The sequence below is a fragment of the Podarcis cretensis genome, assembly GCF_951804945.1.
Source record: "Podarcis cretensis genome assembly, chromosome: 7".
In the NCBI taxonomy this organism is placed as follows: domain Eukaryota; kingdom Metazoa; phylum Chordata; class Lepidosauria; order Squamata; family Lacertidae; genus Podarcis; species Podarcis cretensis.
This window is the reverse complement of record NC_137176.1, coordinates 62,409,380-62,431,934: the sequence shown is the minus strand read 5'-3', so window position 1 is coordinate 62,431,934 and position 22,555 is coordinate 62,409,380. Positions and strand designations below refer to the sequence as shown.

Sequence of the window (22,555 nt, the reverse complement as noted above, 5' to 3'; positions counted from 1 at the left end):
CTTTTGGACTCAATTTGATCTTGTTCCACTACTGACAGATTTGGTTTGTTGCATTTTGTGTGGTGGGCATGCTGCTGTATTCATGCGAGCATGATGCCCACCCCCAATTTATTTTCCTTTACTTTTCCCAAGCACCTCTGAAATTCGGAGATCATTAACGCCACACAATGTAACAGAGCCTTCCAAAGTATTTTCTAACCTTTAGGCACTCACATAATCCCCATTAGCTTTAATGTGAATCGTGTGTGGGTATCAAGAGGCAAACAGGCCAATTAGAGGCAGTACAGCACATATATTAATCTTCAGGGTCATACTCAAGGCCATGTAGTCCAAAAATTGTTTATGAAAATGAGTTACTGTTCAGGCACAGTTGCCATTTGGGCACCAGGAATAGGTCTGGCAATTGTTAAAACTGTGTAAGTGAACTGTAATCACTGCATTTATGTTTGTATTAATGTGGGTACTCATCCAGGACCTGAGGCAGCCTGCCTCTGCATACCAGGTGGTGGGGAACAACAGCTATTGCCAATCCTGGCCCCACTGCACTGGCTACCAGTTAGTTTCCAGGACCAATTCAAAGGGTTTGTTTTGTCCTATAAAGTCTTATGCAGCTCAGGACCCCAGTACCTCACAGACCACCTCTCCTCTTATGAACCAACCCAGAGCTTGTGATCATCATCTGAGGCCCTTCTTCATGTGCCCCCTCCACAAGAGGTCCAGAAGGTAGCAACATGAGGTCTGACTTTATCGACTGCATCCGTCTAAAAGAGCATAAAGGTCTCCGCCACCAGTCTGTATGAAATTGTGGATTATGTGACTTTCATTTTCCTCTTTCTCAGCATTTCCTCATTGTTTGCCTGGTTGTTTCTGCCATCCTTTCAACATACCTGGAAAGACATAACAAAGAGAAACAAGGCGAGCCTCTTATAGTTAGAGAATTGATTGTGGTTTGCTTTACCTTCTCATTCTTGCCAGATGTTCTGTCTTTGTTTCTCCTTGGGCTTTTTATTTTCCTTTCCCCCTGTTTAATGTCATGGTTTCTTTACTTTGTATTTGATACTGCTATGCCAAAATTCTTAATAAAAATATTGCGGGGGGGGGGGGGGGCATGAAGAAAAAGAAAATAGCTGTGAATTAGCAAGATCTGAATCTGATAGGTAGTAAGCATGGTTCTGCATCTTATTCAGATGTTAGGATGGAAGAAACAAGTTCAATGTTATAAATCATGCAAAGTAACATATCCCATACACACACCTTCTTTTCTTTTCTTCTTCTACGAATGAATGTGTTGCACCAAATTCAACAGCTAGACTTTTTTAGGGTGGAAAAGGTAGAACTGTTTTTTTAAAAAACCTAATTTAAAAAATACTCTTTGAGGTAACCACCAAACAAAATGATTTCACCAAGTTCCTAAGGCAAAAGAATGGAGCAGAGATGATTGGCTGGCTGTTGTTTTCTGGCTGAGCTTTTGTGCCTTCAGCTACCTTACAGAACACCACATATCCAAGATACAGCTTTTACCCCTACTAGGGTCATTTAATGGGGAAACAAGTAGAAAGTACAGTAACCAGGGAGAGTGGATGCTTATGAAATAACAACATGCAGGGCATAAAACTACATCAAACCTCAGTGCAGAGTTTGGGGCACAGCGTGGGGCACACCAAATAGCTCACACAAACAGTACGAACATTTCATATTTACTTGCAAAGCTGGCAATACTGTTACATTAACACATTAACATTTCCCTCTTGCAACAGTGCCCACTCAACAAACTCTTTGTGTGTGTGTGTGTGTGTGTGTGAGAGAGAGAGAGAGAGAGAGAGAGAGAGTATCCTTACATTTGTTTTAAATGACAGGGATAAATAATACATGCAGATTCATAGAATCATAGAATTGTAGAGTTGGAAGGGACCTCGAGGGTCATCTAGTCCAACCCCCCGCAATGCAGGAATCTTTTGCCCAACATGGGACTCAAACCCGCAACCCTGAGATCAAGAGTCTCATGCTCTACCAACTCAGCCAAATTGTGCATTTTTAAATGGGCTACAGATTTTTAAAAGAAAATAAAAAACAAGGTATTAAAAAGTTGAACAAATGGGAAATGTGCCAAATGGTGTAGGGCTTTTCCTGACCATGTGATTTAAAACACACACTCATTGTAAGGAGGGGGAAAAAGCAGAGAGGAGAGCATAACAAGAAACTCCAAACATCCTTTCCAATTTGCTGTTTTCCTTTTTAAGGGTAAATTTCAAGGTTCCAGAGAAATTGCACACCCCTACCCTCTTATGAAGAGGATGGGGGAATATGACAGGAGCTTTATCAATTTATGAATGGCTACTGCACCCTCCCCCCCCCCCCATTCTCATTCTATTTGAAGTTACCCTCTGACAAATTGAATGCCAATAGAAATTATTGGTGTGTGGGTCCTACTGCCGGACGTGGTAACCAGCATTGGCTTAGGTGCCTTTTATATAAAAAATAAATATTGTACAGGTTTCTAAAAGATTATTAGTCATTATTATTAAAACAGAGCTTCCCGTTTCAGAAGCAGTATACCTCTGAATACCAGCTACAATACAAACAAAACAGAATCTTTCCTTGTAGAGCATTAAGCTACTCTCTGAGCTATTTAATTCTTAAGAGTTGCCCATCCCTCGACTCCTTAAACAGCACAATGATTCTGAATTCCATTTCTCCATTCATCTCTCATTGGGCAGCACGTCGTCCGCGGCTCTTCCTTCCATGTGATTGGATGCAAGGGCCGCCCATCAGGCAGCTGAACCCGCCTGGCCTCTTCGCCGTAATCGGCTGAGCTCTCCGCGAAGAAGCTTGGCAAGCCCACAGAGTTAAGTGTAGAGTAGCTCACCATCTGGATAGCGATCTTCTGGGTTTACTGTGGAAGCCATTTTTAAACCTTTCCCTCTCCGGAAGTGAGAGAAAACAACGGGGAAACCAAAGTGTTTTATATTTTATTTACATTTTTACCAAATCTGTGACTGGGTATCAGAATGTCCACCCCGAAAAAGGGAGTAGCAAAGGCAGGAATCCATGCTCTCTCTCTTTTTTTTTAACCCAGGCCTTCATATCCCTCATACCTTGGTTTGGGGGCGGGTAGGCAGTTGAAAGAGAGTGACTACAACAGTACATTGTTAATACTGCATTTTGGAGATCATCCTGAGGCTTAAGCGAGAGAGGAAGTTTACAACAGCCCTGCAACGTAGTCCAGTGACACTGAACTCTGGATGTAGGTTGAGCTGACGCTGAGAGAATAACACCGTAGTCAGCTATTCGTGTTGCAGGTGGGGCTGAGGTTGACTGGTTTGGTTTTCATTTTAAAATTGGTTTGGTTTAACCAAAATCCAACCGATTTCCACCCCGGCCCTTTCTAGTCCCAACCTAGCACTCAGCTTTATGCAGAAGTCCTGTGCTCTGCTGACTTGCATGCAGATCCGTGACAACAAATCCTTAGAAGAAGAAAAACAAACCCTAAGACCACATTCTTCATACGAAGAAAGACGTTACTTGGAGTTCAGCATTTCCTATATATTACTTTGAAATCCTGTGTTTCTTTCCTGTGTTCTTTTCTACGTAGAGCTCTCACTTCGCCCTTAGGGAGAAATAAAAAGGTCTTTTCAAACCAGAGATTTGGACGACGTGTCACTCTTGTATTTATTTTTTGTTTTTACTATCTCTATGGGCAATAGCAGAGAACAAGAACCGCGAAGCTGCGGGGGGGGGGCCGAGAGAAGGGAGCCGCTCTAGGAAACACGTAAAGGACGTCTCATTAGTATTTCCTGCTTCGGCTGGGGAGACGCTCTGCGCTTTGTCGTCGCCCGTTACCTACTACGCTGAGGAAAGCAAAGGACGGAGGAGCACCATAGAGATGAGGAGAGCGGAAAGGCGCGCGGCGTGTTGGAAGCAAGCTCGGCTGCTCTAGGAATCCCCGAAGGAGAACTCGACGCCCGAAGTGAAATCCGGGTCACCGAACTGCATGGTCTCGTCCCCTCGGTCGGCGCGGGAAACGGGGCGGCGGGGTCTCGCGGAGTAGCCCCTCCCTCAGGAAAAGAGAGGTCAGTCCGTGACGGATGGGGGAGGGGGATAGATGGGGGGGGGAGACTGGGAGTCGGTGGGGAGGGAGGGGAGAGGGGCTGCGTGGCGTCAAGGTGGGGTGGGGGTCCCAAAATGGGGCTTAAGGCGAGCTCAGGACCATCCTTAATTCTGGGACACAAGAGGCCTGAAGAGGCCTGTTCGTTGGAACTCCCTGCCTATTGACGTCAAGCAGGCTCCGCCTCACCGTAGGCTTTTTCCCGCTCCTGCTGAAAGCCTTCGTGTTCTCTCAAGCCTAACCCAGATGCTTAGAAACTTGAGGTACTTTTCATCTGTTTTAGTGCTTTGACTTTTGTATGTTTGAAGCTGATTTTTGTGGATTTTTGTAAACCGCTTTGAGGTTGGTTCCCCCCCCCCCCCTTCACAATCTTAATGAAATAAATAAGGGAGCCAAATCCTTGGAAGTTGGGTTCCCTCCCTCAGCACGCATCCCCAAACCAGGTTTCTTTGTTATATATAAATATATATATAGCCCAGCCTGCTTTTTAAAAAGCGTTATCATTTGAATTTCTGCCTGCCATGTATCTGCTTGTTTACATTTCTTTGTCCCCTTTTCTCAAGGAACATAGGAAGATGTCATATACAGAGTCAGACGATTGGCCCATCTTGCTCAGTATTGTCTACATGCTGACTAGCAGTGACTCTGCAGGATTTCAGGCAGGGGGTCTCCCCCAACTCGACCTGGAGATGCCGGGGATTGAATTTGGGGCCTTCTGCTTGCAAGTGCAGATGCTCTGCCACTGAGCTGTGGCCCTTCCAGGGTTGTATGGATGACCCTGTTTCCTAACACCACTTTTTATCCTTGCAACATGCAAACAAGTTAGGCTTGACTTGAATGCTAGTTCCTAGGGTTCTGCTTGTGGCCTTCCCCAGAGGCATCTTTGTGGGAACATAATGCTGGATTTGTTCTGATTCAGCAAGAGGATTTTCCTTAATGTTCCTATGAGAGAATGCCTAATCCAAAGTCACCCAGTGAGCTTCTTCGCAGCTCAGTGATGTTTTGAACCTGGATTCAGCCAATTGTAGTCTTAACACCACTCTACCATACTGACATTCCTATGATGGATTCCTAGGGGATGGGTGAGGGAGGGACTTAGCCGTGCTACATGTGGCTTTAAACCAACAACTGATGAATAACCACAAACCTCTAATTGAAACTAATTTACAGTTAGTTTCAAAGCCCTGGTCCTACATTTTTCATGTCCCTAAAGTAATGATGAGTGAAAACGAATGAAAAACACAGAAATCAGCACCTGCCATCATATACAGTGGTACCTTGGGTTAAGAATTTAATTTGTTCTGGAGGTCCGTTCTTAACATGAGGTACCACTTTAGCTAATGGAGCCTCGCGCCGCCACACAATTTCTGTTCTCATCCTGAAGCAAAGTTCTTAACCTGAGATACTATTTCTGGGTTAGTGGAGTCTGTAACCTGAAGCGTCTGTAACCCGAGGTTCCACTGTACAGTGTATCAGGTTTATCCAGATGTCGTGGGCTGAAACGCACATCATTCCTGTTCATGCTGGTTGGAAATGATGGGAGTCCAACAACATCTGGAGGGCACCAGGGCTACTGTACTAATAGTGAACATAAATATCTGTTGTGTTGGTCTTTACATAGATGGAGCAGCACTGCTCATGCCCTGGAAAGTAGCAGCAGCATTGCAAGGATCCCAAAGTCTGCAAAAGTAAACACAAACACACACACACACACACACACACACACACACACATACTCATATACTGGAGTGACCGCAAAACAGCCCTCTGAGCACTGAGTATGCCCAAGTAATTGGAGGAGGGTAGGAATGGAATGGGGCATACCAGAAGAATGCAGGATAGCAGCCAACCAGTCATGAGAAAGAGCATTCCCTGCCCCAACATTTAGTGGCACTTCCCACTTGTTGCCTGTATTTGAAGTTGAACAGCTGTTTAAGATGCAAGAGTCCAGTGAAGTGCCATTGAGAAATCCATGCCATTGATCCTTTCCTGTGAACATTGTTTTCAGATGCTTTGCTTCCTCCTTCACACATTAAAGAATGAGAAAAAACCTTGGGTAACCTTGTTGAGGTGTCTTCCTTGCATACCCCTAGTATTCCAGAGTTGGAATATTGCAAATCCCAAATTATTCTGCATTCAGTGATTCATACTCAATCATTTGCGAAGAGGTGTGTTAATTTGAGCAAATCTGGTGTGTTCTGTTTAGTTACCTAAATAATATCTCTTAAGACAAACATGCTTTTAACAGTTATATAATTACACCAAGAATAAAAAATTGCACATCTATACAAGTCAGTATCTAGGTTTTAGGTACCAGACTGCAGAGAATTACAATGCCCTACATACAAACACACTCACACTCCTTTCATTCACAGGTGGCACCAAAATAGACACAGAATCACAGTTACCTCATAACAAAGTCTTGTGTGTGTGAATTCTGCTTACAGGCCCACTTCAGTTTGAGAGTGCTTTAGCAAATATTCTACAAGTAGGTTGAACAATGGTGTGGTCATCTGAGGAACTTCTTTCACGACCCACTTCCTTCTAGCAAATGAATCCGGGGTTGGGAGGAAGAGAATAAGAGTGTGTGTGTGTGTGTGTGTGTGTGTGTGTGTGTATCTATGCATGTATTCATTAGTCCTGTGGAAGAGCTCTCAAATAGACTTGTCACTGAAATTTGCCTAAAGCAAAATCAAAGTGAATCTGGAGGATCTTGTTCAGGAGAGTTAGAGGAATTTTGAAACGATTAATTAAATTTTTCAAGTGGGATTCCATTTTTTCTTTCTTTTTAATAACATGCGAGCAGCAGTCCCACCAGGAGCAAGATTGCCTTTGCTGACCTTATTTCCTTCAATGACCTTATTCAAAATCTGAATTTACTATGCATGCTGCACAGCTCAGCTAACACGGAGAAAAACAAGGTGGTGAATACTACCACTCAAGGTTTTGAAGGCAGCGTTAAAACCGTTGGCACAGGAGTGGAAACAGTTACGAAGATGTGCTCTAAAAAAATATCTTGATGGTACCCAAAGAGTCAATTTTCATATTGTATGTGTGTATGTTACACACACATGTCATGTATTCCTTGGAAGGAATATCTCAGACCTCTTAAATGTGGTAACATATGCGAGAAAGGAAATATCAGTTTGAAATCACATATTCAAAGCATGCACAGTGCACAGACTTGATCCAAGCAAAATTGCTATAAGGAAATTAATGCTACATTAGCAGGCACATTTTAATTTCCTTTCAAAGCCCATGGTACCTCCCTTAAATTATTTCCTTAAGATAAAGATTTGAGTGAGCTAAAAAGTGCACCGTATAAGCCCCCTTCTAAGCCTTGCTATCCTTATTAAAAAGTGGGGTGGGGTGGGGGGAGAAGCACATCATTCTTATCATTTTGTCATTGATGGAAATTGACTCATTTTGTGCAAATCTAAGTATGCATAATTTTATTTTTTTTAAGATGGTGGTTAAGCAATTTATATTATTTGTTGCTGTGATCAGTTACTTTCCAAGATGATTTTCATTTGGATTGCTTAGGAATATAGGATTGTTTGTTTATACGGGAAACAGAATATTAGAGCGTTAGGTTTTCAGAGGCAATAAATTTCATGGGAGTTGCAGGTCTGCTGATATGGACGTGGAATTCGCTGTCAGCAGGAGCTCTCCCATTAACTTAAATGGTGAAGAAAGGGATGGGGAATTATATAGCATTCTCTATCACTGAAGTCTCAATGTGCACATAACTCAATGTGCACACTGAGGCCCCCAGATTGGGGCAAATATGTTTAATGAATGCTCATTCCTTCTGCATTTACCATTTAGCTTTGTGCAGACAAATTTCTATGTGGGGGTTAATCAGACTTCAGAATTTTGTGAGATTACTAATAGAAGGAACCAGGAACATCAGGTTACTGTCTTCTACAACAGTGCGATTTTACCATTGATGCTAACTAGAATATAACATAGAATGCTATTTTTTAATATATAAAAAATCCTTTGTTCTTAAGCTTGGTGAGATCTGTGTGGATTTTCACAGCAGAAGACTCAGATTTAACTTTTGGTGCAGTAGGTTCTGAACTTCTTTGGAAGTTTATTGAGACATTTATCAGTGATAATTCAGGACTTCCTGAGATAGAAATGCTGTAGATATCTAAAGCTACTTCAGCATCCTGTTAATGCATGTTCAGAAGTCTTCCTATTGAACACCATAATAATTCATTCAAGAACTTCTGTATATAACATGGTGGAAGTCCTTTCAAATATCCCTCTTTTCTAAGTTATGATCACTTACCTGTTGTAAATTAAGAAAAGCACTTTGTCCCCCATATTTTGTTTTAAATAGTTTACTGTGTGGATCAATTTAAATAATGCGGTTTTAAAAATTCATATATTTTCTGTGCAAGAGCTAATGCAAGTTACAGCGTATTGGATTGCAACTAAATAAAGCTTGTGTACTAACCTTGCAACATAATATAAAATAATTGGTATTGCAGACCCACGTGCCATTTGCACCACACAATTATATCTGCCTTGCACACTGAGCAAAATCATATACTTGGAGACAAGGCCACAATCCATTGTAGAGATGGCTCAGCAGAGCTTGTAGCTCAGCATCTAGAACTTTCAGAGGCCAGGCTTCCAATTAATGGGCAAAACAGTGTTTTTCTATGTAATAAAAAGTAAATGTCCTTGGTGTTTGGTTGATAGTCATAAATATTTATGATTGTAGGAAAGTATGAACACAGTGCATGATTTATTGTATCATGTTCTTAATGCTTGACTATTGAAGTCAAAACATTTCCCCTGTTTTTTCTTTTATGTAAAAAACCCCACAGGATTTAGTGTAGTATGTTTGAAAACAGGTTTGACCTGAGATTTGAAAAAGAATCAAGTTATGAATGTTTGTATTCAACACAATTTAATAAATATTATGTAATGTAACTATTTTTTTATCCACCCCAATAATCTCTTATTGATAACAAACTAAGCAGGAAGCAGAAAACTGCTCCATCTTACTGCCAAGAGACAGTGAAATGGAAATTATGAGAATACTGAGAAAAATGTGAAATAAATTAAACAGTACTTCATTGGCATGTTTAGGAATTTAAAAAACAAAACAAACAACCATAGTCAGTATTATACTGTCATAACACACTAATTACATTTGGCAATAAGAAGAAAGCAGTTATCTGAAAAGTGAATTCCAACCGCCCTTAAGAGACTCATTCCAAAACACAAGATGAAAATTTGGTCTCACAGATACGTTATTAAACCTCCTTAAAACAAAACGAATACGACCATTTGATACAGCTGAGCCAAAAGCAGTGCTTTGTTTAGAATCATTCAGTCTGGACTATGTGATTTCAAATGCCTGCGTAAAACCTAGTTTCAGTGGTGGATGCTTTAAACAATGGTCAGGTCAGCCTTGCCTTTGTTCTGAAATGAGAACTACAGCAGATCAGTGCTGTGAAGATCTATGGGAATAAGAAGTGCAACCTTCTTTAGCTTTAGCCCAGGTGCCACTGTGTGTTCTTACCGCCTTCTGTCTCTGCCGCTCTGTGTCCTGCCACTACTGACTCCACCTTCCTGTTAGCAGCCGTCCCGCAAATGGAGGGCTGAATGTGTCTTAAAAGTACATGGAAAACAGTGGTTTAGTCTGTGTGTTTGTGTATCACAGTACAAAGACCACCGACTAAAACTCTGGGAGAAAAATGTACTTAAAATTCATTTTTTTAAAAACTAACACAGGAGGTTTCAGTGACCAAGGATGTCAAATGGTTACTTGTATCATACACACCCATAAATTACAATGATATATACAATGGAACCTCAGTTTTTTATAATCTCGGAAGTTGGAACATTTCGGCTTTCAAATGCCGAAAACCCAGAAGTAACCTCCAGTTTTCAAACGATTTTCGGAAGTTGAACATGCTATGCGGCTTCCGTTTTGAGTTTCCCTATGGGATTGAGGCTTCTGTAGTGAGTTTTTGAATGTTTCAGAAGTCGAACAGTCTTCTGGAATGGCTTATGTTTGAAATTCGAGGTTCCATTGTGTGTGTGTGTGTGTGTGTGTGTGTGTGTTTGTGTACAGGAAAGAGTTTTCCATTTCTGTTTAGATCAGGGGTCGGCAACGTGCGGCCCACAAAGACCGTTTTACCAGCCCACAAACCGCCCCTGAACCAAGCCGCCCGCTGGGCGAGTTCCCCGCGTTCTGCGCTAAACCAGCGCGGCGCGAGGACTCGCAAAGTGGTGCCAGAAATTACATCTGCGCACGCGCAGATACTGGAAATCGTGACTGCACATGTCCAGATGCTGAAAATCGCTTATGTGCAGGTGGGATTTTCGGCGTCTAGGCATGCGCAGAAGCAATTTCTGGCGCCGCGGACATGCACAGATGCGCTATTCGGCGTCACGCTATGCCAGTCCAGCCCACGGGTGATCTCTGTGGGAGTGATCCGGCCCATGGCCAGTAAACCTTGCAACAACCCCTGGTTTAGATCAACTATCTGTGCATCTTTCTGTGAGTAATGTAATACCCTTATTGGGACTGAGCTGCCTTTGATGTTTCCCAGAATGGTGCACCCAGCTAGAAGTTAAACAGAAGACAGGGTTGAAGAGATGAAGATTGTTGGTAAAAGGCAGAACAGACACCCAACTGTCTTACAGTTACCTATTTTAAAAAAAAAATTGCCTTAAGTAAGTTTGTGCCCAGTAGAGAGGATTTGAGTTGATATACCAAAGCTACCAGTTCTTCTTGGGGCAACAGGATAGTGTGGGTTAAGAAGGGGAAGGACATTTAGCCAGAATAAAAGTTACTGTATGTAAAACTCAAGATCAGGGGTAGGCAACCTAAGGCCTGGGGGCTGGATGCGGCCCAATCACCTTCTAAATCCGGCCCACAGATGGCCCAGGAATCAGCGTGTTTTTACATGAGTAGAATGTGTGCTTTTATTTAAAATGCATCTCAGAGTTATTTGTGGGGCATAGGAATTCGTTCATCTTCTTTTTTCAAAATATAGTCCGGCCCACCACATGGTCTGAGGGACGGTGGACCGGCCCACGGCTGAAAAAGGTTGCTGACCCCTGCTCAGGATCTTACTACTTGAGTTGTTGGTCTTACAGGTATCAATGCTACTGCCATTGGACAAAATCATAGTAACAGTAGTAGTAGCAGCAGCAGTAATAGCTTCTGAAATGAAATGTGTTACAAATCCAGTATTTTTGCCAAACTACCATTTCCGGCTAAGCATTATTGTGGACATAGCCATCAGTGATGTCTAGCATAGTAAGATACTTCTTGCATGGTACAGAAAGTTGATTATCTCCAGGCAACATGATGCATTTTCATGAAAAATTAAAAGGGGTATTATCAGTCCAGTCCTCTTTATCAAGGTAGCTAAAATTCACAAACCTAGATATTTCCCTTCTATTTCCCATAGTTATTTATCCTTTTTACAATATCCAGTAAAGAACCGTAAATTAAATGACTAAAATTCTAAGTAAAAGATTATGTGACTTAATAAAATGAATATAGTCATGGAAATCATGTGATTTCTTCTTCTAGTCTTTCCCCCAAATTTTGAAGCAATATGTTCTGAAGTCCTCTTTTCCACATGTAAAATAGAGATAATTCTTCAATGCCTCACAGGAATACCATGAAAATAATCAGTTAACATTTTCAGGGATTCAAACATGGAAAGTTATATAAACGTTAAGTATTATTAGCTATGCAGAATGGTTAGAGAACCTAAGTCTCTATTATTCTTTCAAACGATAGTAGGCACTTAATTGAAGAGTATAGAAATTTAAAATGTAATATGAAATTAATCTTTTCTAAGGTTATTTAAGCTAATGGCATAGTAATGGCAAACTAATTTTACAGTGATTAAGAGATAATATACTCGGGGCTTCTAGTGAGGCTCTTGTTGAGGTAACGTACCTATCTTTGATGAGACTGAAGATAGAAAAATACATTGTACAGTATGCATCTCTAAGGAGATTCTCTATTGTGGTTTGGGTTGGAAACCCGTAGAGTGGAGGCAGCCTACAGACAGCCAGTGTGGTCCCTTTTAAACAAAGACCGATGAGTTTGTCTTGCACACTGTAGCTTTGATAGAAGTCTTCTTACTTGGCAGCTGAATTCTCATGCAACTATATTCCTCAATAGTCCTCAGGCTCCTTGGCATAGACTCAATACAAATGATTTTGAGAAGTCTTTTAATAGCACGCACAGTAGGAATTACTCTTAAGAAATTATCATGTTGATAAATAGTTTATCTTTATTACATTGACATCTGTCTTCCATGATGGAACTTGCAGCACACAGGGTTCCCAGGTAATCTGCTGTCCAGCCACTGACCAGAATTTAATCTGCTGCTTCTGCAGGGGTGTTGCATTGTATATCTTCAGGCCATGTTCAAGGTCAAGGCAAACCTGGTAGGCTCCAGATGTTGTAGGACTATAACTCTCATCAGCTGCAGCCAGCACATTGTCAGAGTTATAGCCCAACAACATATGGGGAGTTGGTAAAGGATCTTATAGCCAGAAACTGGGTCTTGGATGAAAACCAGTGCTTATTTTTCTGGCAGTACCCAATGATACTTAATACCAGCACTTTCTTTTTCCTGGAGATGCTTGGCCGCATGAGGAGACATGGCATGGACAGTGCTACTCCACGGCCCGGCTGCCGCTGCCCCCCAGGGACTGTTCCTGGGCCCGATAACAGCTGCTGCTTCCTGTCAGCAGCAGCGAGGCTGGCCAGAGCGCACGAATCCCACTCCCTGTGGAGCACAAGAGCAGGTAGCACAGTGTGTGATGTGCTTCCCCTGCAATGCACTGCACTCTGCTGCTGGCCATGTGCGGCCTGGTCGCCTCACTGGCAGTATTCACGATGGTCGTGGCAGGGTGGGCGCAGGAGCCACCGGAGCCGCCAAAGTCACCGGAGCCAGTGCGGCAAGAGTCCCAGGTAATATGAGAATGGGAGGGAGGGAGGCCTTCTGGCTTTAAGGGACCCTAAGGGTCATCTAGTCCAATTCCCTGCAGTGTGGCCGGGGAAGTTGGTTCCATGGCCAGTGCCAAAACAAGCCCTCCTTGTGGGACCCTTCCATTGTCTTTCCCAGTTCTGCTCTGGAATTCCTCTAACGCCAGCCTCTCTCTCTTTTTCAGACCTATGCTCAGTATAGCCACTTTGCAGAAGGCACGATGAGGCAGTTGTACATGTGATCCAAGTTAAATCAGTGCAATCATTTTTCATAATGAGTACCTTGAGTAGTTACTTTGTGCCACTGAGTCAAAAAAGGAAGGCTGAAGAAGCCGCAGAAATTGTTGAATCAACTTCTGATCCTTTCAAACATCACAAAACTAACACCGAAGATACATGTGGTCAAGAGGATGAAAGTTCAGGCAAAGATTGGCCCGAATGTTGGACACTATTGCAGAAAAATGACTTCTGTCAGAGAAATGAGTGGCTCTTTGTCAACAATAAAAGGTTGGGCTGCAAAGTGTGCCGAGATGTCGGAAGCCTTCCTGTCGAAAAACGGATGGGAATGAAAATTTCAGTAGAGTGGGCCAATTGTAAAATTAGTCATTTTGGAGAGTCTCGAAAACAACAGTTAATGTCTTTAAGAAAAAAGATTTTCGAACACAAGGAAAGTGGAGCTCACAAAGCAGCAGAAAGGATAAAATCTGAGTCTAAAAATGAAAAGTTAGATAAAGTTCTCTTAAACACAACAAAAGTGTTTCGAACTGCTTACAAAGTTGCAAAGAAAAATCAAGCATTTAACAACTTTGAAGATGAAATAAACTTACAGGAACTTAATGGCCTAGACATGGGATATACCTTTCACTCTACAAATGCCTGCATTAATATTTTAAACCATATTGCAGATGAAATGAGAAAAACATTAATAAGCAACGTAGTGAACTCTAAGAACAAAATGTCCTTAATTATTGATGAATCGACAACAGTGAATAACAAAATAACTTTGATTGTTGTTATTCGCGTAGTTCTTCCCAAACATTCGACTCCAGTAAGTCTTTTCCTAGATTTGATTGAGTTACAAGATACAACAGCAAGAGGAATTTTAAGCTCATTAATCAGTCATCTTGAGTCCCTGGGAATCTCTGAAGATTATTTAAAGGAGTATTTATTGTCTGTCACTTGTGATGGTGCTGCAGTGTTGTTTGGTGCACGTGGTGGTGTAAAAAGGTTAATAAAAGAAAAATTTCCAAGTGTTATCTTCTGGCGTTGTGCTAACCATCATTTGGAATTGTCTGTCAGTGACACAGTGAACAAAGTGGTTGGAGTTAATCACTTTAAGAATTTTATGGACAAACTCTATGTGACTTACCACGCTTCACCCGAGAATGCTAGGGAATTGGAGGAATGTGCAGCAACTCTAGAACTTCAGCTTCTGAAAATTGGAAGGATTTTAAGCACTCGCTGGGTTGCTTCTAGCTTTTGCACAGTTTTCGCAGTTTGGCAAGATTATGAAGCACTGGTTTATCACTTTCAGGAGGCAAAAGAAGACAGGAGAAGAAGCAAAACAGATCGCTGTCTTTATGAGGGTCTTTTACGGACAATAACATCATGTGAATTTGTTCTCGATTTGGGTCTTATGTGTGATGCTCTCCAAGTTCTCAATGAACTAAGCTTGGATTTACAAGAGCGAAATATTGATTTGTTTACAGCAGACAGGAAGATAAAGAACACAGTTCAACTTTTTGAAGAACGAATTGAAAATCCTGGTCCATACTATAATATTGCTCTTCAAAGTCAGAAGACCATGAAGTTCAAAGGGAGTGAGCTCCACAAAAATGAAAAACTTACCCCTACAATAAGTTCATCTGCTTTCTATGAAAGTCTGAAAGAAACTGTTAGAAAGTGTATACTTGAAGGAGATGATGCTGATTTGCCTGAATGTGCCAAGGTCTTAGATCCCAAATATTGGCCAGAAAATCCTGGAAAGCAGTTAACCTTTGGTGAAACTGAAATTAGAAAACTAGCACAAAAGTTTTGCTTAAATGAAAAGGAAACAGTTCTTGGCTTTCATGAATATCTTGAAGAAAATGTAGTCCCGGACAAATTACTTCCTCTAATGCACGCTTTAAGCACAATTGCAATATCTTCGACTGAATGTGAAAGAGGATTATCTCAGATGAATCTTACAGTAACTTCATCAAGATCGTCTCTGGTTATTCGGACAGTTTCTTCTCTGATGTTCATCAGGATGGTAGGACCACCTCTTACTCAATTCAATCCTACGAAATATGTTGAATCATGGCTGCTACAAGGACATCATAATGCAGTTGATACAAAAAGCAGGAAACGATCTAGAGAAGATGAGGGTACATCGGAGGATGTATCAAAAGTGTGGCACTTACTCTAACAACTTCATGGTGAGTACCGGCATCGTTTTTTCTCCAAAAAAGAAAAGAAAAAAAGCCCTGATGAAAACCATCAGTGCAAGTGATTTTCTGTGCCTGCTTTTGTTCTAGTTTGGTGACATGATTTAGTTCAATTTCTTCACCTGTAACAATTCATACATTTTACAACTTATTCCACAAAATGCACTTCTGCTGGAAAATCGACACTTCAGATTTCCTCTCCCTCTTTTTATTTAAGTCCTGTTTGCCTTTCTGTCATCAGAAACAGTAGCAATGTTCATTACAGAGGTGGGTCCTACTTGGAAATGTTTTAGAGTTACACTCCATATACTAAATTTATGATAACCTGTTTTTTAAAAAAGCTTTCAAAATGAAGTCTTCAACTAATGCCAGTAGAGTTGACACAGGAATAGGTCACGATGGAAACCAGGGATGTGAAACCTGTGGACCTCCTGAGTTGGTGGACTCCAGTTTCTGAGTCCTAGCCATCTTGGCTGAAGTTGTCCAGCATTGGAGGGCCAAAGGTTCTCTATCCCTGTTTAACTGTGCTCCTTAGGAAGAAAGGAAGCTAGCTTATATTGTCAGATCAGTGGTCCATCTAACTTACCATTGCCTACACTGACTGGCAGCAGCTTTCCAGGGTATTAGACAGGGAGCATTCCCAGTGCTACCTGGAGATGTTGGGGAATTGAAGCTGTGACCTTCTGCATGCAAAGCAGATGCTCTGTCACTACAGCCCTTTCCCTTACCCCTCCAAGCACTGTGCCCAGACCCCACAAAATGTTTCAGCAAGACAATGTAACCCACAAGAGATGTGGTATTGATTGGCAGCTGGAGGTGCATTTTACACTGTGATGAGTGCCTAACAGATTATCAGCATGCCTCACTGATGTAAATGGCCTTGGGAACTAAGGCACTTGGATAATAAGACGTTTGAATCAATTGGAATATTACTTACTGAAAGGTTCACTAATAAGCTGCTGCATTCACAGCCAACACAATTAAGGGATTTCAGTAGTCAAACTTCTTACAATAGGAGTTTTAGCCCATTATTTTCCTTTTCTGCCTAAGCTTTGGATCCTGAAGATATGCAAGGCCAGCATACATTAAGCAACAGAATGTGTGTGACCTTCCATTATGAAAATGCTGTTTGTTTTCTGCTAATTATGCTTAAAAAATGAGATAGAGTGGGAGTGAGATGGCAGTGACATTGGATTGGCATAAATTAGTTTATTACAGTAGAATAGTGGGCGAAGGGGGGAATGACACCCTAGAGATTACTTGAACTCATACATTTCTGCTGCCAAAGTTTACAGGCCTGTAAATTTAAATGTAGAATTTTTGTAGGCAGAATGCATTGACAAATATGCCTAATGGTAATACATCTAGTTCTGAGCCTCAGAACAGGTCAATAATAATGCTTATATTGATAGCAGCAATGTAGGAGATGTTATTTGGTATTAAAGCTAAAATCCATGTTATCCCCTTAATCATAATTACATTAATATTGACAGGCCCTTGACAATACCCACTTTACTATTGATAGATTTCTGTCAATAATGCATTTCTAAATAAAATATATTCATTCATAATTTGTACAATACTCAGTAAGCAATGCTAAAGTATATCAGGAGAAATACCTATTTTATTGGTGATATACAGCAAATTGTTTTCTTACAGTGCATGTTTTGCAAGAGGGATTCCTGAATTTAGTTAAATAAAAACGAGCAATATATTACGTTATTTAAAAGAGCTGTTGGACGAATATAAAAACATGACATGCGGTTTACTTTTGGAAAGGAAAGCAGTGTGACATTACAAGGAAAAGCTGGTCAGAAACATCTCAAATACATTTAAAACCTGGAGCACATCATCTTTAAAATATTATTTTAAAGTACAGTATATACACTGATATTTGGCAATATTTCTCCCCCCTCAAGAATTCTTATTTGCTTTGCTTGATCACACTCTTCACAGAGCATTGCTATTGATAATATTCTTAAAGGTTTCCATTTGGAGCCTTATAGTTATCAGTGATTTGACTATGACGGTGGAAAGGAGTTTCTAGAGGCTTTGTACTTTCATAGAATATCTCTCAGCTTCATAGGGCATAATATAATTAAAATTGGTGTGGTGCTGTTTGTAAGAGTGTGAGTTGTGGGTCAGGAAGTTGCTGATTCAAATCTCATCTCTGCCACAAACTCTCTGGGACTAGCTGACCTTAAGCAAGCCTCTCTATTATCTTAGCCTCAAGCCCATGGCAGTGGAGGAGATATACTGACTGTATCTAACTTTTCGCTATCTCCTCTTTAAGCCCTGAGATGTTCTTGGACAATGAGTTTCTAAACTTGCTTCACCCAGGAATGTACATTCCTGCCAAGGAATGTATTACAGGGCAGATTTGCGGGGAGGTTCCAAGTCTTACGCTCCATTCTTTGGAGTGCCAGCCAATTTGTTTATCTTATTTAAAGCATGTTTATGCCACTTTTCATCCAAAAAGCTTCCAAGACAGTTAAAACAAAATACAATTACATAAGTGTTGTGGGGATTTTTTAAGGGCACTAAAACTCTTCAGCTTGTTAAAAAGTCTAGTGATGGTTGACCAACTGATTTAAGCGAAATTTATCTATCTTGACTGATCTTGTCTGGGAGGATGCCTGGAACATAGACAACCCCCTTTCTAGAAGCATTTTGATCAGAATTCAGTACAGTAGGCCTGCAACATAGGTGGGGGTTACATTCTAGGGATCGCACCTAAAGCCAACATTGTGTATACAGTGGAACCTCTACTCACAACCACAATCTGTTCCAGAGGACTATTCTTATGGTGAAGTGGGTCGCTAGGAGAAGCACCGTTGTGCACAGGTGGCGATTGCCTGCTTTTGCACAGGCGCAAACGGCAATCGCCACTCCTGCACAGGCGCAAACCCGCCTGTTACTTCCGGGTTTGCTGTGTTCGCAACTTGGAACGTCCGCAAGTGGAGGGGGTTGTAAGTAGAGGTTCTACTGTAGTCGCACCCCATTGGGTTCAATGGCAGGTAGGATTGCCACAATTGTTTTTCCTGGAACTCCACCCCTTTTCTGCACCCTTCTTTTAAGAAAATTGCCATGCGCGTGAAGATGAATGCACACAAGTTGTGGGCTTATTGTATATAGTCTCTGTATACTTCACAGTAGCAACTCACTTAAAGATTACATAAATAATTTTGATAAACAGAACCAGGGAGGTATAGACAAAATGTTTCCATCATGCCTCCTCTAGGAAATCTTAGAATTGAGTTATGGGTTGCTCGTTTTCTCTGGTCACATTTCCCTTTTACTATATTTCCCTTCCTCTTTAAAACCTATTTTATTACATAATCTTTACTTTGAGAGGTTGCACAGACTCTCCATTGTATTATGGAAAACTAGCCACACCTAGAGAACTATAGCATATTTATAGCAAAAGCAATTGTATAACCATAAGGCATGTTAGTGTTAGAAATGATATGCAATGTGTTGTTTGAGTTAGGATATAGATACGTTACAACTTTCACATCTGTATACCGTTTTTAATAATCTGCAGCCTTGTCACATATATTGGCAGCCATTGTGTCATGGGCGTCCACAGAAATAAACATGGAGGTGCAAGGTCTATGACTTGTAACTACAAATTGTTGAATGGAATATTATCAATCTTCATATGACTGAACCCCACACATCATTATATGGTACTGAAGAGAAGCAACAAGAAACCATGGTGGTGTACTGTATTGTTTGGGATTACACATTTCAAAACTAACCGCTAACAAATTGCTTTATTTGTCCATTTAACAATAACATAGTTAAGGCAGAAGAAAGACACACAGCTTCAAATATTCCATTGAACAACATTTCTGTAGGATTCTAAACCAAATTAAAAACCCCTAAGGCTGAATTTTACACCTTTTACACAGAATCTGCCTTGGCTGTAGTGAACAACAGACATAAGGTCTGAAACTAGTCAGATTTTTTTTTAAAAAAATTTTTTATTAATGCTTGCCTGTCCATAAAGGAAAATATAATACAAAGTGTATCATCGTTCAAACAAAATCTGGAGCCTCTGAGAGTCTTGGCCAAAACAGTCAATCATTTCTTTTATAAATTTCTCCTTGGGATAGGTCTTCAACTTTCCTCCATGGTCACTCCACAAACACAAGCCAGACGATCGATCTTCACTCATTGTCGTACATCGCAATTTCTTCACCCTGCACAAAGTGCTAAAGGATCAGTCATAACTGCATGTTATAACTGGAAGGGAAAGTGCTGTATGGATGGCCATTAAAATAGCAAGAAATGGTTTAGTATGGTTCAGTAGTTTAAAGACTCATGTTGCATATTTCACACAATGATTCATCCCCAACAGTTTCAGTTTGTAAAGATCCTGAAGGAAGCTGACATGAGTTTTAAAGTATTCCCCCCCCCCCAAATGTCGTACACCTGTGATCATAGTCATTTTAGCAAACTCTAAGCAGGTTAGTTCATGGTTACTGGTGAAGCTCATCATGATGGGTTATGCAGTGCAACCTAGTGACAGAAAAGTGTCCCAATATCTCAAGTAATAAGCGAATCCAGGTAGGAAATATAGATGGACCAACGGTAGAACTCTTCTGTAGATTGGTTGGATTGATCGGCACAGTTTTGCTGTTGTGTTGCTTCTCTAGGTGTTTTAAGTTCTACATCAACTTCATCTGCAAGTTTCTTGCACTTCTCTATTGTTGTGCTAAAGCTTCCTTGTGTTTCCAGCAACGCTTGTATATATGCTTTCATTTCCATTACATCTCGGGGAACTGTCTGTATGAAAGAATAAATGAAAGAATGTTCGTTTATGATCACAAGACTGAAAATAAAAGCCTGTGTTTGTGATCCACACAGCAACTGGAATGAAGTTGTCTTGGTGTTACATGATGTTGTGAGTTGCGGGACCATACTTGTGTAAGTTTCTGCAGATACACTCTTGTATTTTGGAGTCCATCATGCTTCACACAACATTGGTATGTTGGGTATTAGATTTTGTCTTTGGATGCTCTCACAGAAAAAAGGTTGGCTTCAATTGTGCGCGCTGTATTACACACATAACCTAACACTGTTTAGATCATTTACAGTGAGATGGACTCTATGGGATGTGCAGTGGACAAGGGTTGCCAAAGGATAACTTGCCCTGCTTGAGCTCCACCTTCTTTTCCTGCCGTGGTTGAACAGTCCTTGTATCCTTCTCCAAGTAATTTATAGCAATCTAGTCCAAAATCAAAACAAGCAGATAAAATTGTGTTGGCTATGCCTGCTGGTCTGATATTGAAGTGAATCCAGGGAATTCCTCATGAATAGATTCATTGTTTCCCCATTGTCAGATTTTAGACTGTAACCTCCTCAAGGCAGGGACTTCCTCTCTTGTACCGTGCTGTGCATAGTGATGGTGCTCTGTGAATAATTGGAGCAGAAAATTTAATCATACCAGTTCAAACATTTATATAAGTTAAGCGCACTGATCTGCCACATGTGGACTTAGCACCGTTTCTGGGAGAAGTCTTGAATCTCTGAGCCATCTTCACATTTCATAAAAGCAATTGACTGGTTTAGTTCCATTTAAGACCACGAGAGAATTAATGAGACTGATTGCCGACTGACAGCAGGAAGTTGTCCTTGTATAGAATGGAAAAATTGGAGGCAACTGCCTAAAATGTACAGCCTCTAGTCCAGGCACCCCCAAACTCAGCCCTCCAGGTGTTTTGGGACCACAACTCCCATCATCTCTAGCTAACAGGATCAGTGGTCAGGGATGATGGGAATTGTAGCCCCAAAACATCTGGTGGTCCGAGTTTGGGGACGCCTGCTCTAGACAGTGCTGAAAGCCTGAGACCAAGGTACTGCAAGGTCACCAGCTGCCCATCACCAGATGAAAAATAAATACACCTCCTTAACTGACACATGGCTTGAAGCATCATGAAATCAGTAGAGTGCAGAACTCTGTTCAGATTTCAAAGAATATATTCCAGTGTTTAGCACAATACAACCTAGCAGTTCTTCTGCCATAGATCTCTTGGTCCTCATTGTATGTTGCAGAAAACCCTGGGATTCCCAACAGCACCAGCAAGCATTCCTCCATCTCACTTGCAAAAGGACATTCCCATCATGACCCCATTGTCCCTTGCAGTGCTTAGCTGCAGGGGATCTTGGAGTGTGTACACAAGTCATGCTGGCTGATGGTGGCATCTAGCAGATCTGGCCGGTTCTCTGCATGCTCCCTGCAAAAAAACACAAGCAACACCTGATGCTTGCTTGCATGGAAGCAGCTTTCGTCTGAATGTTGGTTTTAGTTTAAAGGAAGCTAAAATTCTCTATTTAAGTACCTAAAGTTTGTCACAGTCTCTGTTACACTGTTATGCATATTAATTTGATACACTTACCTTCTCTCATGCATGCTTTTCATTCATATTCTTCCATATCATTTTGTATGGCAAGTGTTTATGTGGCAACGAGTTCTTCATTATTTTACCCATATGTCTACTTAATATACCCAACTTCCACATTTAAGGCATGTTAACTATTTTAACTGCAATAAAATTCCTCCCCTAAGAAGTTCCTCTTAATTTTCATATTTGATATTAACTTCAGCCATAGGAAGTGCTGTGATTTTCTTAGGGAACACTTGCACCTATGAAATAGCCTTTAAAAAAGAGAGAGAGTTTGGAATAAGCTTTTGCCTTTTTCCTAAAACCAAATACTTATCTTTCTGGGGAGGAGTGGAGGGTTGAGAGAAAAATATTTAAAAATAAAAAAGTAATTGGTGTTTGTGTGTTCAGCCTATTGTACCATGCTTCACATTTAATTATAAATTTAATTGTTGATTGCACATTCTAAGCTTCAGTTGAAAGATTAATACCAACCATATAGGGTGAAAATTATGTGAGCATTACTGTCGCTGAGTATGTATATACAGTGTTTGTTCTTAGATAACTAATAGGAGAGGGTAGCAAACGCAGGTTTCAAACCTCTGCTTGCCATTGAATGACCTTGGGGTAAGTTGCACTTTCCCAGCTT

The 22,555-nt window shown here is 41.0% G+C and overlaps 1 protein-coding gene and 1 long non-coding RNA gene across 6 annotated transcripts in view; one reads left to right on the top strand and one right to left on the bottom strand.

Moving 5' to 3' along the window:
• The first annotated feature begins 3,761 nt into the window (after positions 1-3,761).
• The window catches only part of PEX2 (peroxisomal biogenesis factor 2), a 20,117-nt gene continuing 1,323 nt past the window's right edge, over positions 3,762-22,555 (top strand). The window contains exons 1-2 of one of the 5 annotated variants that reach the window (XR_013840773.1): positions 3,762-4,070; positions 4,669-6,697. Coding sequence is in view for 1 of the 5 variants with exons in the window: in XM_079983898.1 (XP_079840024.1) it covers positions 13,366-15,498 (2,133 nt within the window). In the remaining 4 variants the exon portion in view is untranslated. Of the gene's footprint in view, positions 4,071-4,668; positions 6,698-13,276; positions 15,509-15,746; positions 15,785-22,555 lie in introns of those variants that run through there. The other 4 variants (XM_079983898.1, XM_079983899.1, XM_079983900.1 and 1 more) reach the window with 4 other exon arrangements.
• LOC307220214 overlaps positions 21,485-22,555 on the bottom strand; it is a 14,804-nt gene continuing 13,733 nt past the window's right edge. The window contains exon 3 of the long non-coding RNA XR_013840774.1: positions 21,485-21,759. This is a non-coding gene — a long non-coding RNA (uncharacterized lncRNA). The remainder of the gene's footprint in view (positions 21,760-22,555) is intronic.